This window comes from Fusarium graminearum, chromosome 4 (genome assembly GCF_000240135.3).
Source record: "Fusarium graminearum PH-1 chromosome 4, whole genome shotgun sequence".
Classification (NCBI taxonomy): domain Eukaryota; kingdom Fungi; phylum Ascomycota; class Sordariomycetes; order Hypocreales; family Nectriaceae; genus Fusarium; species Fusarium graminearum.
In genome coordinates, this window is record NC_026477.1 from 1683786 (window position 1) to 1695964 (window position 12179).

A 12179-nucleotide genomic window follows, 5' to 3' on the forward strand; every position below is an offset into this window, starting at 1 on the left:
TGCCTTTCTCCATGCCCGCTCTGATAGCGCATGAATATGCATGCACGCAAAGTACGACCGAAACGGAGGGTCCGCATCCGTTCTACAGCCGTGGCCGCTCACTCGTAACCTGCAGAAGAGTTTTCCATGTCTTCGTCATAAGTTAGTCACATGAGAATGTCATTCTGTTTCATGGGGCTGCGCAGATTGTGTGTGTGCCTGCCAGAAACCCCATGTTTCACAACTTCTCTGTAGCCGCCATCGGAGTCTGCTATGCCGCAGTGACGTCGATCGCTAAAAATCACGGGACCCTGAAACACGGTTCGCTTGTAGGTTCTACACGCAGATCTAGTTTTTCTTGCGGGCGAGATTAATGCACGGTCAGATCAGATGTGGCGCTTGCAGCTGGAATTTGGTTGCTTACTTTGCCGGTCGAATGTATGTTTATTTGGCTGCCTGATATAAGCTGAGTAATTGTATGTACGTGTAGTTTGTATTGTGACTTTGTGTCCCGTGGCATCCGAATCTATAGGGTAGACGAATCGCCAAGGGATAGACTAGGATACCATTTCGATACTTCAATGATGCTTTTGGCTTAGCGATTTTAGGTTCAGTATTGAAAGTGTAACCAGAACGATCACTGATGCCAAAAATAACACAAAGTCGAGAGATCTCAATGACAGAATAGGACGGGATTAACATATCGAAAGGCCGGAGCGGCGCGGACCCGAAGACGGCAAAAAGGTCCCACAAAAGCCGACCGGTGACAAGACGGACAAGTCCGAGAGTGTGGCTGATCTGCCAGGGATGTGATGCCTAATGGGGAAGTAGCCCCTTGAAGTTGGGGCATTGAACAAGTCAGTCTAGCACTTGTCAACGTTGACTAACAAAGTCGGTAAGAAAATTCATAGGTAGCAATACAGTATTTTCGCATACCGCTTAGGCTCTTGGCTACGTATTCGCGAAGAAAATACAAGGCGTTTTTTCTTTTTCGTTATTGCAAATTATTTTACAAGTTTGTGCGTTCATGCTAGAGACACTCCTAGCTTGGTAGATTGACGTCTACGGTTGGAGTTAAGGTTGGGATTTGTTTTAGTGTGATCTCGAAATAGATTACAAAACATTGTTGGTACTGCACCAACAAAGGAGTCTTTGACATGATCTTCAACTAGTGTGATTTTATGGTGGTAGCGCATGTAGTTTATTGTTTTGAATTGTATCTGACATTTGTGAAACAATCTCATCTAGAATCAAAGTAATCACCTTAACCTGTCACTGAATGAATCTCGGGATCGCTTGGAAGTTGGTAGGTACCCTGTCAGTGGTTGATGTGGCATCTCCAGCTGTCTAGCACGCTCTGGCCAAGTATTTCTTCCCCATGACGTCGAATCCTTATTTCATCGTCACTTTGATCCATATCGCAACCCTTACCTTACAACAGTGACATGGCTTTCCCTTTGCGCTTTGTTCCCTTGAACAGCTGAAATACTACCAAACAACTCACCCACTAATGCCGCTGATCCTAGCTCGGCATTGAAATACCAACAACTACGTTGGAGTAGAGTGATGTCAAAGTCGGACGTGGCTTGCAGATCTCCGGGTGGCTGTGCTCGCTTGTGGCGTGCACCCCATATACATGCATTGGGAGGCCTACACTATGACTAGATCGGTGCTACCATCAACCGAGGCAGGTTAGATAGTACTAACCGTTGAGAGAGCCTCACTCATGACTCTAAAGTCTCCTGCAAAACGTGGCACCAACAACCGCTCCCTCGGATACGGGACCATAGCTCTGAAACGTTGACTGTTGCTCTTGCAAGGTTTGAAATAGAGGATGCCTAGACTAGTACGGATACTATACTGTAACGTATCCATTTTGCCATGATTTAGCATAGTAGTACATACCTACTTCAGTACTTGAGCTATGACCAGCACCATGTAAATAGCATTTTTGCCTTTGCCATCTCTCAACATTCATGCTGAAGTAGGTACTCACACTGACAGCTCACTAACAATCCATGTCCGCTCGCTCTGCTGGCTAGCTGGCCACACCACATGACATGGTTGTGGCTCAAGTTTCAATGCACCGCACCCCTGATCGGAGTCACTTTTTGCGCCTTCAATGTGGGAAACAACTTCAGACCTGTTTCATCCCATAGCCCTAGTTAGACGACACTACTGTCCAGTGGAAACAATACCAACGAATCCAAGAATTGCCGAGCAAGACAATGCCTGCCAAACAACAACTTTGCTTTACGAGTTAATGTCACTTCGTTGCCCAGATATGCTGTAGCAAGGGGGCTCGTCGTTGACTCATGTGGATTAGACTGGACCATGGGCCACTGCTCTATTGAGCCAACCCCCTTGCATACATCTCCTGAGAGATAACACCCAGTCGTTGATAGGATGACAATATCATTACACACAGACTACAACTATACCAGTTCGCTTCCAGCTACAGTACGGTACAATGCAGTACATACACACATACATGCTCTTTCGTCCAACATCACTCACTTCACTCGCTCACGCCCTGAGGTCTGCGTCCACGCCGCGCGATATCCAATCCGCAATGGCCATAATGGTGATCATGGGATTCACGCCACTTGCGCTGGGAAATACGCTCGCGTCTGCAACGTACAGATTCTCTGTGTCCCAGACCCGACCCTTCTCGTCCACCACGCCCTCGTCCCTGCTTGCGCTCATACGGCACGTGCCCATCTGATGGGCCGAGCCCCATGTTGTCGTTGGCGGTTTGTTGCCCACTTCACGCAGGCGGGCGAGCCAGGCGGCAAAGGCTGGGTCGCTGGTCTCTGGGTCGGCCACTGGTCCCTTGGAGTCCAGGGAATGCTCCGACGAGCACTCTCCGTCGCGGATAAAGGATTCCAGACCGGGGAGGAGAGGGCGTATCTCAGTTGCTCCCGTGACATAGCAGATCTTGGCCAAACCTTCCACACCCTGCATGGTATGGGCTCGATCATAGTCTGAGGTAGTATAGTCAATGCGAGGTCGGCCAGTCGATGGGTCTGGAAAGACCCTGCCTCCATCGCGGTCTCTCGTCAATGAGATCCAGCCATCCATGTGACGGTATTTCGTCATATGAAGCTTTGCATTCAAGCCGCCCAGCCATGAGGGTTGAGACATAATGGTAAACGGCTACAACAAATCAGAAACGATTCGACAATAATCTCGGGTTTGTTACTCACCACCATGCATGTAGTCTCCAGTTTGGTTCCATAGCCACTACCGTCGGTGTTATCGAACTCCGAAGAGTAGCTTGTGATGATGCCTCCCTCCCAAGGCCTGGTTTCTTCCTTGTATACTGCTGTGACGAAGTTGCAAGGATGTATGTGCAGATTAGCTCCCACATGTTGGTTCTGGATGGATTAGCCAATGATCGCGGTTCAACGCCGACAATGAAACGTACAGTAATGCCACTCTTCATGAGAACGACCGGACTCCAGATTGAGCCGGCCGCAAGGATCACCTTCTTGGCTTTGACTACGACCCGTCTCTTGACTCTGTCACCAACTGAATCACTCACGCCTCCTTCGCTATCCCTCGAAAGCCAGTCCCCTTCAACACCAATGGCAGTCTGTCCATCAGCATCAAACATGACCTGATCCACCTGAAATCCTTCCATGAATTGTGCACCGGCTTTGGCGGCATCCGGCAGCCAACTCGTGGCTGGACCTCTCTTCTCAGCTAGGCCACAGCCCAGATGACACTGGCCGCAAAAGTGCTCTCTGCCACCCGTGTTGACAGGAGCGGGAGATGACGCCCACCCGAGCTTACTCGAGCCATTGAGAAGGACCTTGTTGCGGTGATTATGGCGTATTTGATCAGTGCCAGCCCCTTGAAACTCCCACACGCGGTCTAAGCTCTCGTCGAATGCAGGAGATGTGAAGAGGGGAAGCCCAGAGTCTGCCCATTCCTTTCGCACAAAGCCCTGGGGCTTGAGGCATACACTCCAGTTGACTGTGCCTCCTCCACCCCAGGCGCTGCCGGCAGTCACCGTCGCCCCAGAGTCTTCTGTCGTGATGAAACCACCACTATCGAACAAATGAGCGCAGCCTGCTTCTTGTGACATGGGGAGGTGTTTAGCAGGGTAATGATAGGCTTTGTCCACGACGAGAACCTTGTGACCAGCCTCTGCTAGGTTTTTGGCAGACACGCCTCCACCACAGCCAGAGCCGACGATGACAACATCGGTCTCGATGACATGTGGTTCATCACCAGCCTCGATTTGTATGAAGCTGTAATCGAACGATTGCTTCGGTTGCCAATGCTGGGGCGTATCTGAGTAGCCCGACAGCTGGGACAGTAGTGAGCTAGTCTGCGCATATGACTTGAAGGAGAGCGATGACATCGTTTTGGCTAATGCTGACCAGCGCTCGCGAGGGGAGGTGGCCCATGATTTGATGATGGCTTCGCGGACATGGGCTGGCTGGTTGTATATTGGCTGCCAGTAGCCAGTGATAAAGTAGCTGCCCGGACGGGTCCTTGCCAGTATAGCTTAGCTTCCTGGTGTGAGAGAATGATAGTTAATTGAACTCACGACATTAGACTTAATAAACCGGCCAAACGTTTTTGTTGCGCTGGAGGGGAGAAAGCCAAAGTCCTCATGATGTTCTCCCTGACGCGCTCGTCATAGGCAGGCCTATCCTGGAGAAAGGCACGAATATTGTCCCTTGTGGCTGGAGCAGCCAAGGACTTTGTGCTCGTTTCTAGGACATGGTCGATCTCATGATCGGGTAGCTGGATCTGGCCCTGCTCGTCGGTTACAGCAGACTCGGAGGTGATGGAAGGCAAAACACCATCGACGAGTGCAAAGAGTACGTCCCATTGAAGGGGAGTGAAGAAGTCGAATGGTGGAGCATCCGGTAAAGCCGTGGCAACTGGATGAGGTTGTGGAACAGTCATGATATAATGACGATGAAAATGAGGAAAGCAGTTGGACGAGGAGAGAGTTTGAGACGCTTCTGTCTCACATTCGCTTGACACAAGCCCAAAACATACAGGCACAGGACTATATATGCATGTAGATAATTGGCAACTGGAAGGTTCAGGTACCAGCTAAACCCATTTTCTGGAGAACATTTGGCCTGTGCCACTGGGAACTCGGTAGGCCTAGGCTAGGGAAGATAACAGGGGGTCCGTTAGCCTACTTGCCTCCATGTCATTTGTTATTTGTGACAGTTGCAAGCCTGCAACTACAACTATCGCCATTCAGTCCTCCCTAATTTTGACGATTAAAGTGAGGGGAAGCTCTCCAAAAGCGGAAAGGCTTCCTACGAGTCGACTGATGGTCTACCATTAATCCAGAGATATCCTCGGCAGCGAAACTCAATCTCGTGATAATCGATCCTCGACAGGTTTAGTTTGCGAGAGGAAACCAACACTTGGCCAGGTCACAGGGATCATCATCAAGCGAGCAGGACAAAGACTCGGCATTCCAGCAGGAAGATGGGTATGTTGCACTGAGACTGAACCTGACACACCATCCATCCATCCATGTTACGATGAGCTGTTCTTTGTATGCTCAAAATGTATTTTTATGATAATTGATAAACCAGCAACTTATGTTTTATATATACCTGTCTATTGCTTACTATTCTTAATCATGTAGTTGATTGCCCAATCATGGCAACTCTTCATACTGACCTAACCGGCCCCGCCCGGGTATTGAAAGTGCGCCCTCTCACATACAAGTGACTATTTACTTGTGACTGCAACTGAATTTGACATTACATATTAAAATCAAGAAACAAAGAGAAATGGATAAAGTAAACGGCAAAGCAAGAATTCTTGTTGTCGGCTGTGGAGGAATTGGCGGCATGGCTGCTCTGAATCTCGAATTCGGGGGACAAGCTCAAGTTACAGCTGTATTGCGCTCAAGCTATCAGATAGTCGAAAAGCAAGGCTTCACAATCAACTCTGTCGACCACGGCCAAGTTCGGGGGTTCAGACCAACTGAAAGTAAGTTGACTTACATCATGACCGTAATTGATTCGACGCCCTACCCGTTTGTTTTGCTGACAGTGGCACAGTCCTATCGGCTGTACCTGATGTCTCCCCATCCGGCCTCTTGCCCTTTGACTACATTATCTGTGCCACCAAGAATACCCCGGATGTATCTATGCCTGTAGCCGAACTGATCCGCCCTGCTGTTACGACTGGTTACTCTACCATTTTACTCCTCCAGAACGGACTCAACATCGAGGTTCCTCTCCTTGAGGCCTTCCCTGACAATGTCATCCTTTCAGGCATAAGCGTCTGCGGCTCTTCTGAGCCCGAATCCGGAACCATTGAGCACAACGTACACGATGAGCTGTGGATCGGACCCTTTCGAGACGTTGGCAACGCCGCAGATCGAGCAAAAGACATTGTAACCCGATACAACGCAGGAGGGCGCTGTACCTGTCACTACGACTCCAACGTCACCTTCTCGCGATGGAAGAAGCTTCTTTACAACGCTGTATACAACCCGGTTGCTGCTCTGACCAGACTGGACACAGGCGATTTACAGCTTTGTCCTGGTCTTGTCGATGAAGTTGTGCGGCCTGGGATGAAAGAGATCCAAGCTGCTGCGGCTGCTTATGGACAGGAGATTACAGATGAGATGGTCGAGGCCACCATCACGACTGAGCCAATCGATGCTCATGTTTCTCCAAGTATGTTGGTAGATGTCCGAAAGGTAAGGGTCGCATTCTCATCAATGCTGGTGGCTTTGGCTGCTCATACAACCGTCTCCTTGCTAACACATCTCCAGAGCCAGTACATCGAGTTTGAAAATCTCATTGGCGAGCCCCTTCGTCGTGCAAAGGCCCGACAGATTGCAACTCCTATTTTACAGAATCATTACTCACTAGCAAAGAGCTACCAATGGAAGCTTAAAAGCAAGAGGGCCAGTTGAGCAGCAGTCGCATGCGAAACACGCCTCATCCTAGTGGTTTCAGAGGCTTCCGTGCTTCTCCAGCATGATCTCTGATACGACTTACACAACTTGGATAAGTGACTGGTGAAGTCACAAATGTTTAAACATATATAAAAGAAAAACCGGGTCAAATCTTGTGAACCTAGATTTCCAGATCTTAAGCAAGATTCAAAGTCCTATGTTGCCCTTTTAATTCATCAACTTTCAAGACATAGAATCAGACTGTTAAGCGAAAAGCTGTTGTCCACAAGTTTTGTCTTACCCAGAAGGGTTCTGCATATATCACAAGTCTTTATCGTTTCGAACAGAGATCGTCTCGTGTGTCCCGCGACAAAGGAGTGACTCAAGGTGTCAGTTTGAGAATCGTAACCAGGGCTCGATCGGACCTGGGCCGTAGCATTATAAAGTTATACTATCATATATCCTCCTCGTCCTCCCACATAACACGTCCCGGCTCTCTGCCCTTTCTCTTTCCTTCCCTCATCCTCCTTGCACACGCTGTCTACCGGGTTGCGACGGAAAGGTGAGGTGGTACTATCATTTCATGTCGTCTGTTATACAATGCCAAACCGAGGCAGAAGAAGAAATCATGATTGGGCTTTAGTCCTGGTTGACGGTTTGCTAGAAACGCATTAGTTTCCCTTGTCGCTATCTCGGATTACTGGGGAATACTCACCACAAGCCAGTCCATACCCTCGTTCACACCGCTACCGTCGACCGCCGAACAGGCCATGATGCTCCAGTTGCGATCTCGGAGCTCACCCAGGCGCAGCGCTTCCGAGATCTCGCCCGCGCCCTTGGCACCAGGCTGGTCCTGCTTGTTGGCAAACACTAGCAGCGCCGCATCCTTGAGCTCCTCCTCGTTCAACATGGCCGACAGCTCTTCTGAAGCCGTATGTAATCGCTCGATATCGGTGGAGTCTACGACGAAGATGACAGCTGCCGTGTTGGCATAGTAACACCGCCAGTATGGCCGGATGCTTGTTTGACCACCGAGATCCTGCAAAGTCGCCCGTATTAGTATCTACTGGTGTGCTTCGAAGCTGGGGCGGTTAAGGGTTCGTACCCAGACATTGAAGTTAAGATTCTTGTATGTGACAGATTCGACGTTAAACCCGATCGTGGGTATCGTTGTGACGACCTCGCCAACCTAGGAGAGCCGGTCAGTATGTGCTGCGCGCGCGCAGTGATCGAGGTAGACGGACCTTGAGTCGGTATAACAAAGTGGTCTTGCCTGCGTTGTCCTATGATGCCGTTTCGTTAGCGTCTCGGACCAGACGACGGCCGGACAGACGTCATCCTACCAGGCCAAGAATCAATATTCTAATCTCCTTTTTCGAGAACAGTAGGTTGGAAAACCATGACATTGAGTTTCCCATGATGAATAAGTTGTGGTGGTTTCTTTCGCTCCGATGCTGCTCCCGGGGTATCTTGTGCTGTTCGGTTATGTCTTGCGACTCGATTCGTTGTTTAGATGTCCTTGCACCGACTGAACAAAGAAGAACAAGAGGAGGAGGAGGAGGGTCGTGAAGTGTCGGTCAGTGTAAAGTTTGTTTATGGTTTGTCGTGTGTCTCGTGGCAACACAGATCCAACTTATGTTTACTAAGTCAGTAGAAAGTACGGGATACGTAATTTAGAGATCCCCTTTTCTGGACTTGTAAGTTAATGCATCCAGGCTGGGTCTATGATGGACAAGTTGCTCGTTTTGGCGGCATGGGGTTGGTCAAAGCGCTGGACAAAATAAACTGGTCCACCTCAGCCTTGAACCCCTGTAGTAAGTAGAAGACTTTGTTTATACTTTATCTGGACTTGCAGTATCGACAGCATATTCTTTCAAAGGCAGAAACGAATCTACCAAATACCAGGGAGCTTTCATTAATTATGGTCAGCCATGTTGGACTTAGCGTACTAGAGAACAATCTTAGAACAGACATGTTTTATTGCCGCCGTTAAAATCTATGAAGCCACCGAAGCAGATGGCAACTCCTGGATTGCAGACACTATGTTTGGAATGCTACGACATTGATGTTCTCAAAGAAGCATTCTGAGACAGAGGCGTTCGTTAGGATTACCAAGCCGTCCATTTAACTAAGTATCCGCTATCCCACCATGCTTGCTTGATGCAGTAGCTATAAGTAGCAGAAGCATTATATCAAGCGGCAAACGTATTCATAATCTGTCTAGAGATCACTTACTATTTCTTATGAGAGACTCGCTCACGAGATCTCCTTTACACTTCAACAAGTGATCAACTAAACCCATATCCCTGTTCCATGAAAGCTAATTTTGTCATGATTCCAAGCTAGTAGAGTCACGAGTCAAAGCAGATATATGTCTGCCTCAGGCAGTAACTCCATGCGCCACGCGCACAGCCACCCGAACTTCTAGGGCTCTCAAACCCTCTCAAGCGATTCTGGCCATTTCTCTGCAAACTTCACAGATTTGATCACCATTTGGCAACGACTGACCGACTCGACCATCAACGCCGTCACCATGCCGGTATGGATAGCCCCTACCTCTACGCCCTCGAATCACGCACGCACGCTCTCTCGCAATCTTCATTATCGACGATGTCGCTTCGACTGAATACCTGAAATTTTCCCCGCCGCGTCACCGTCGATAATGAGGTTGATGTTGATGATCAAAAAGCTGCGATGCTTTGAGGGCTTTGCTCTCACAACACCCGATCGCTAACAATCCTTTTTCCCACAGAGCCACAAGTCTTTCCGAACCAAGCAGAAGCTTGCCAAGGCGCAGAAGCAGAACCGCCCTGTGCCCCAGTGGATTCGCCTCCGAACTGGCAACACCATCCGGTGCGTTTAATCCCTTGATCCGAGCGACGACGACTCACGACTTCGCCAACCGCTTGCTCCCATAACGAATGACAAGAGGACCACTTGACTAACATTTTTTTCAATAGCTACAACGCCAAGCGAAGGCACTGGCGCAAGACCCGCATCGGTATCTAAGCTACTCGTTCTCAACCGTTGTCCGCCCCCAGCACCCGACTTTCTCTCTCTTGGGCATGGTATCACGATGTTAAAGGAAAGGATGGATTGATTTGTTATGGCGTGAACTATGGGACCGTGTTGTTAGCGTACGCGCGTGCACACGGTGGGGGATGGGCCGGATGCCTGGTTTATCGATTATCACGGTTACTGCATGTCACGGACGGTCATAGGGAAAAAGGAATGCAAAGATATGATGCCCCCAAAAAGAAACGGGCCTGAACTACACGGATGCTGTCCACTTGACCCGTGAACCGCAAAGCAAACGATGCTATGTGCCGTCTTGTTGAGCGGCTGACCGTACACTTCAAGATGCACCACGCACTCTTAAAATAGCCGAATCAACTCACGTCACGCCCTACACTTGTGAGAATCCGTTACGCTTCTAATCGTCTTCACATCCTGCCACGTATCGGATCATGATGGGCATTGCCAACACAAGAACATTACGGCAAACGTGTATTAAGGTCCTGTCTCAAAACCTAAGTGACGTTCTATCTGCCCAGCAATGATAATCTAGCTAGACCTTTCTTTCGATAAGTGCTTTTCAAGCAACGTCATGCAGTAAGCAGTGCTGAAGAAGCCTTTATCGGCGTTCACGCGCGCCAAAATTCTGGCCAAGCAACCCGGAAAACCAAACTCTAACGCCTAATGAGACCCCTGTGACTCATAACATTCGTGCCGTTCAGGCCTGGGCGACCGCGATGTGAAAGAATCTGCGGCAACACATTTGAGAATCGGGGTAGAGAAACCGGTTCGAGACTCCCCCCTCAATTTTGTTCTGTAGCAAGATCGAAGCAGTTTAGCGGTCCTCAGCCCACTCGTTCTCACGGCGGATCTGCTCCTCCTCCTCGGGAGTGAAATCGTTGGTAATATTGAAGGTCTTGCGGATTTCCTCGGGTGCCTTGCCCTTGATCATGTTGGCGACGGTCTTGCATCCAACGTCGAGAAGGGGCTTGATATCGAGGTAGTTAGACGCCTTTCGTCATATGTTAGTATATTGTCCGGTCCAAAAGGATGGGGGACTAAACGTACGAGGATAATTTCGAAGAGCATCTCCTGATCGACCTGCATGAACTTCTGGTCCCACTCCTCGATGTCGGTAGTTTTCTTGCGAGCGTCGGATTCATCATCCTGAGCCTGAGGAGGGTCGTTTCGGTGGTGGTCGCACCACTCGATAACCTTGCGGAGGACTGCCTCGTTGACCTAGATAATGACATGTCAGAGATGATCAAGAACGAACAGTGACTTGAGGCAACATACGTTGGGAATAGGAATAGGGTTGCCCTGGGTGATTTCGTCACCAACATCCTCGAGCATGTTCTTGATCAGCATTGATCGCTCGGCGACAACGCGGTCTGTTGATATCGTTAGCCGGCTGATATGAGCAGAAACGTCAGGGTGGCGCTGACATACCGACTTCGATGTTTGCGCTGTCATTAGAGGCCAGCCAAACCTTCTGAGGAGATGTAGACTCAGACATTTTGAATGCGGTCGTATTTTGTTTGGGGATAATCTGTAGATGTGAGTGTAAGATTTGAGTGCTCGTGGAAGCAAAGATGAGGTGAGGTTGGTGATTATTTTGGGCGATGATGATGGAAGTTGGAGGAAGTGGTAGGTTAGGTAACCACCCTGCTAGGTAACCAATCTCTGAGAGGCGGGGTCCAATCGGGCTGAGCGTGGGGCGGAGTTTCTGACCAACAACGTACCTTTAAAAGACAGGGCTGCGGTTGTTATTGATGGTTGAGAGTATCAAATGAATTGATTCGTAGTTCAAAGTAAGCGTTGGTGTAAAGCCAGTCTTAGTAGTGCTTGCTTTGACGTTTGTGTATTGTTTGGGAAGAGAAAAAAGAATCACTCTGTCCGGAGGAGGAGACGTACTTTATACCAGAAATAAGATCTGAAGCTGTGGGGTTCAAGGTTGCTGCTGCCTTCAGAAAATCACCTCAAAGAGAGAACGCAAAGGTCGGAGTCAGAATAACCTTGTTCAACATAAGGCAGACATGGGCCTATGCACGAGTAGTCGACAAGCACCAATTTTAAACATATTGCTTTGTATCCGTCGTGAATAAAGAAAATTATGTTTCTAGATTTTAATGTTCAAAGTGCATATGACATCCAGCCGCATTCTATTTGCTGCCTCGTGAGAGCCAGTATTCCGTGTAGAATTTCACCGTACAAAGCACCATTGCTTTGCATGCACTACGATTGAGTCGCGCACAGATATCGACCTATATACAGATCTTTCTTTGTA

At 49.0% G+C, this 12179-nt stretch overlaps 5 protein-coding genes across 5 annotated transcripts; 2 read left to right on the top strand and 3 right to left on the bottom strand.

Annotated features, from left to right (window-relative positions):
* Positions 1 to 2505: 2505 nt before the first annotated feature.
* Positions 2506 to 4902, bottom strand: FGSG_06918 (uncharacterized protein; the record flags this gene model as incomplete). The annotated part of the gene is made up of 4 exons (XM_011328283.1): positions 2506 to 3135; positions 3186 to 3356; positions 3407 to 4466; positions 4538 to 4902. 4 exons carry the CDS (start codon positions 4900 to 4902, stop codon positions 2506 to 2508), a joined length of 2226 nt encoding a protein of 741 aa, XP_011326585.1.
* An 854-nt stretch (positions 4903 to 5756) lies between these two features.
* On the top strand, positions 5757 to 6895 carry FGSG_06919 (uncharacterized protein; the record flags this gene model as incomplete). The annotated part of the gene is made up of 3 exons (XM_011328284.1): positions 5757 to 5958; positions 6030 to 6676; positions 6752 to 6895. The coding sequence occupies 3 exons, from the start codon at positions 5757 to 5759 to the stop codon at positions 6893 to 6895; spliced, it is 993 nt and encodes a 330-aa protein (XP_011326586.1).
* A 510-nt stretch (positions 6896 to 7405) lies between these two features.
* On the bottom strand, positions 7406 to 8421 carry FGSG_06920 (ADP-ribosylation factor). The gene is made up of 5 exons (XM_011328285.1): positions 8221 to 8421; positions 8122 to 8160; positions 7983 to 8066; positions 7593 to 7916; positions 7406 to 7537 (listed from the first exon to the last, which is right to left on the bottom strand). Exons 1-5 carry the CDS (start codon positions 8281 to 8283, stop codon positions 7517 to 7519), a joined length of 531 nt encoding a protein of 176 aa, XP_011326587.1. The 5' UTR covers positions 8284 to 8421; the 3' UTR covers positions 7406 to 7516.
* Positions 8422 to 9346: 925 nt separating this feature from the next.
* On the top strand, positions 9347 to 10811 carry FGSG_06921 (uncharacterized protein). The gene is made up of 3 exons (XM_011328286.1): positions 9347 to 9416; positions 9630 to 9730; positions 9838 to 10811. The coding sequence occupies exons 1-3, from the start codon at positions 9411 to 9413 to the stop codon at positions 9884 to 9886; spliced, it is 156 nt and encodes a 51-aa protein (XP_011326588.1). The 5' UTR covers positions 9347 to 9410; the 3' UTR covers positions 9887 to 10811.
* FGSG_06922 (uncharacterized protein) lies at positions 9867 to 11517 on the bottom strand. The gene is made up of 4 exons (XM_011328287.1): positions 11342 to 11517; positions 11189 to 11283; positions 10961 to 11131; positions 9867 to 10904 (listed from the first exon to the last, which is right to left on the bottom strand). Exons 1-4 carry the CDS (start codon positions 11406 to 11408, stop codon positions 10728 to 10730), a joined length of 510 nt encoding a protein of 169 aa, XP_011326589.1. The 5' UTR covers positions 11409 to 11517; the 3' UTR covers positions 9867 to 10727.
* Between the last annotated feature and the right edge of the window lie 662 nt (positions 11518 to 12179).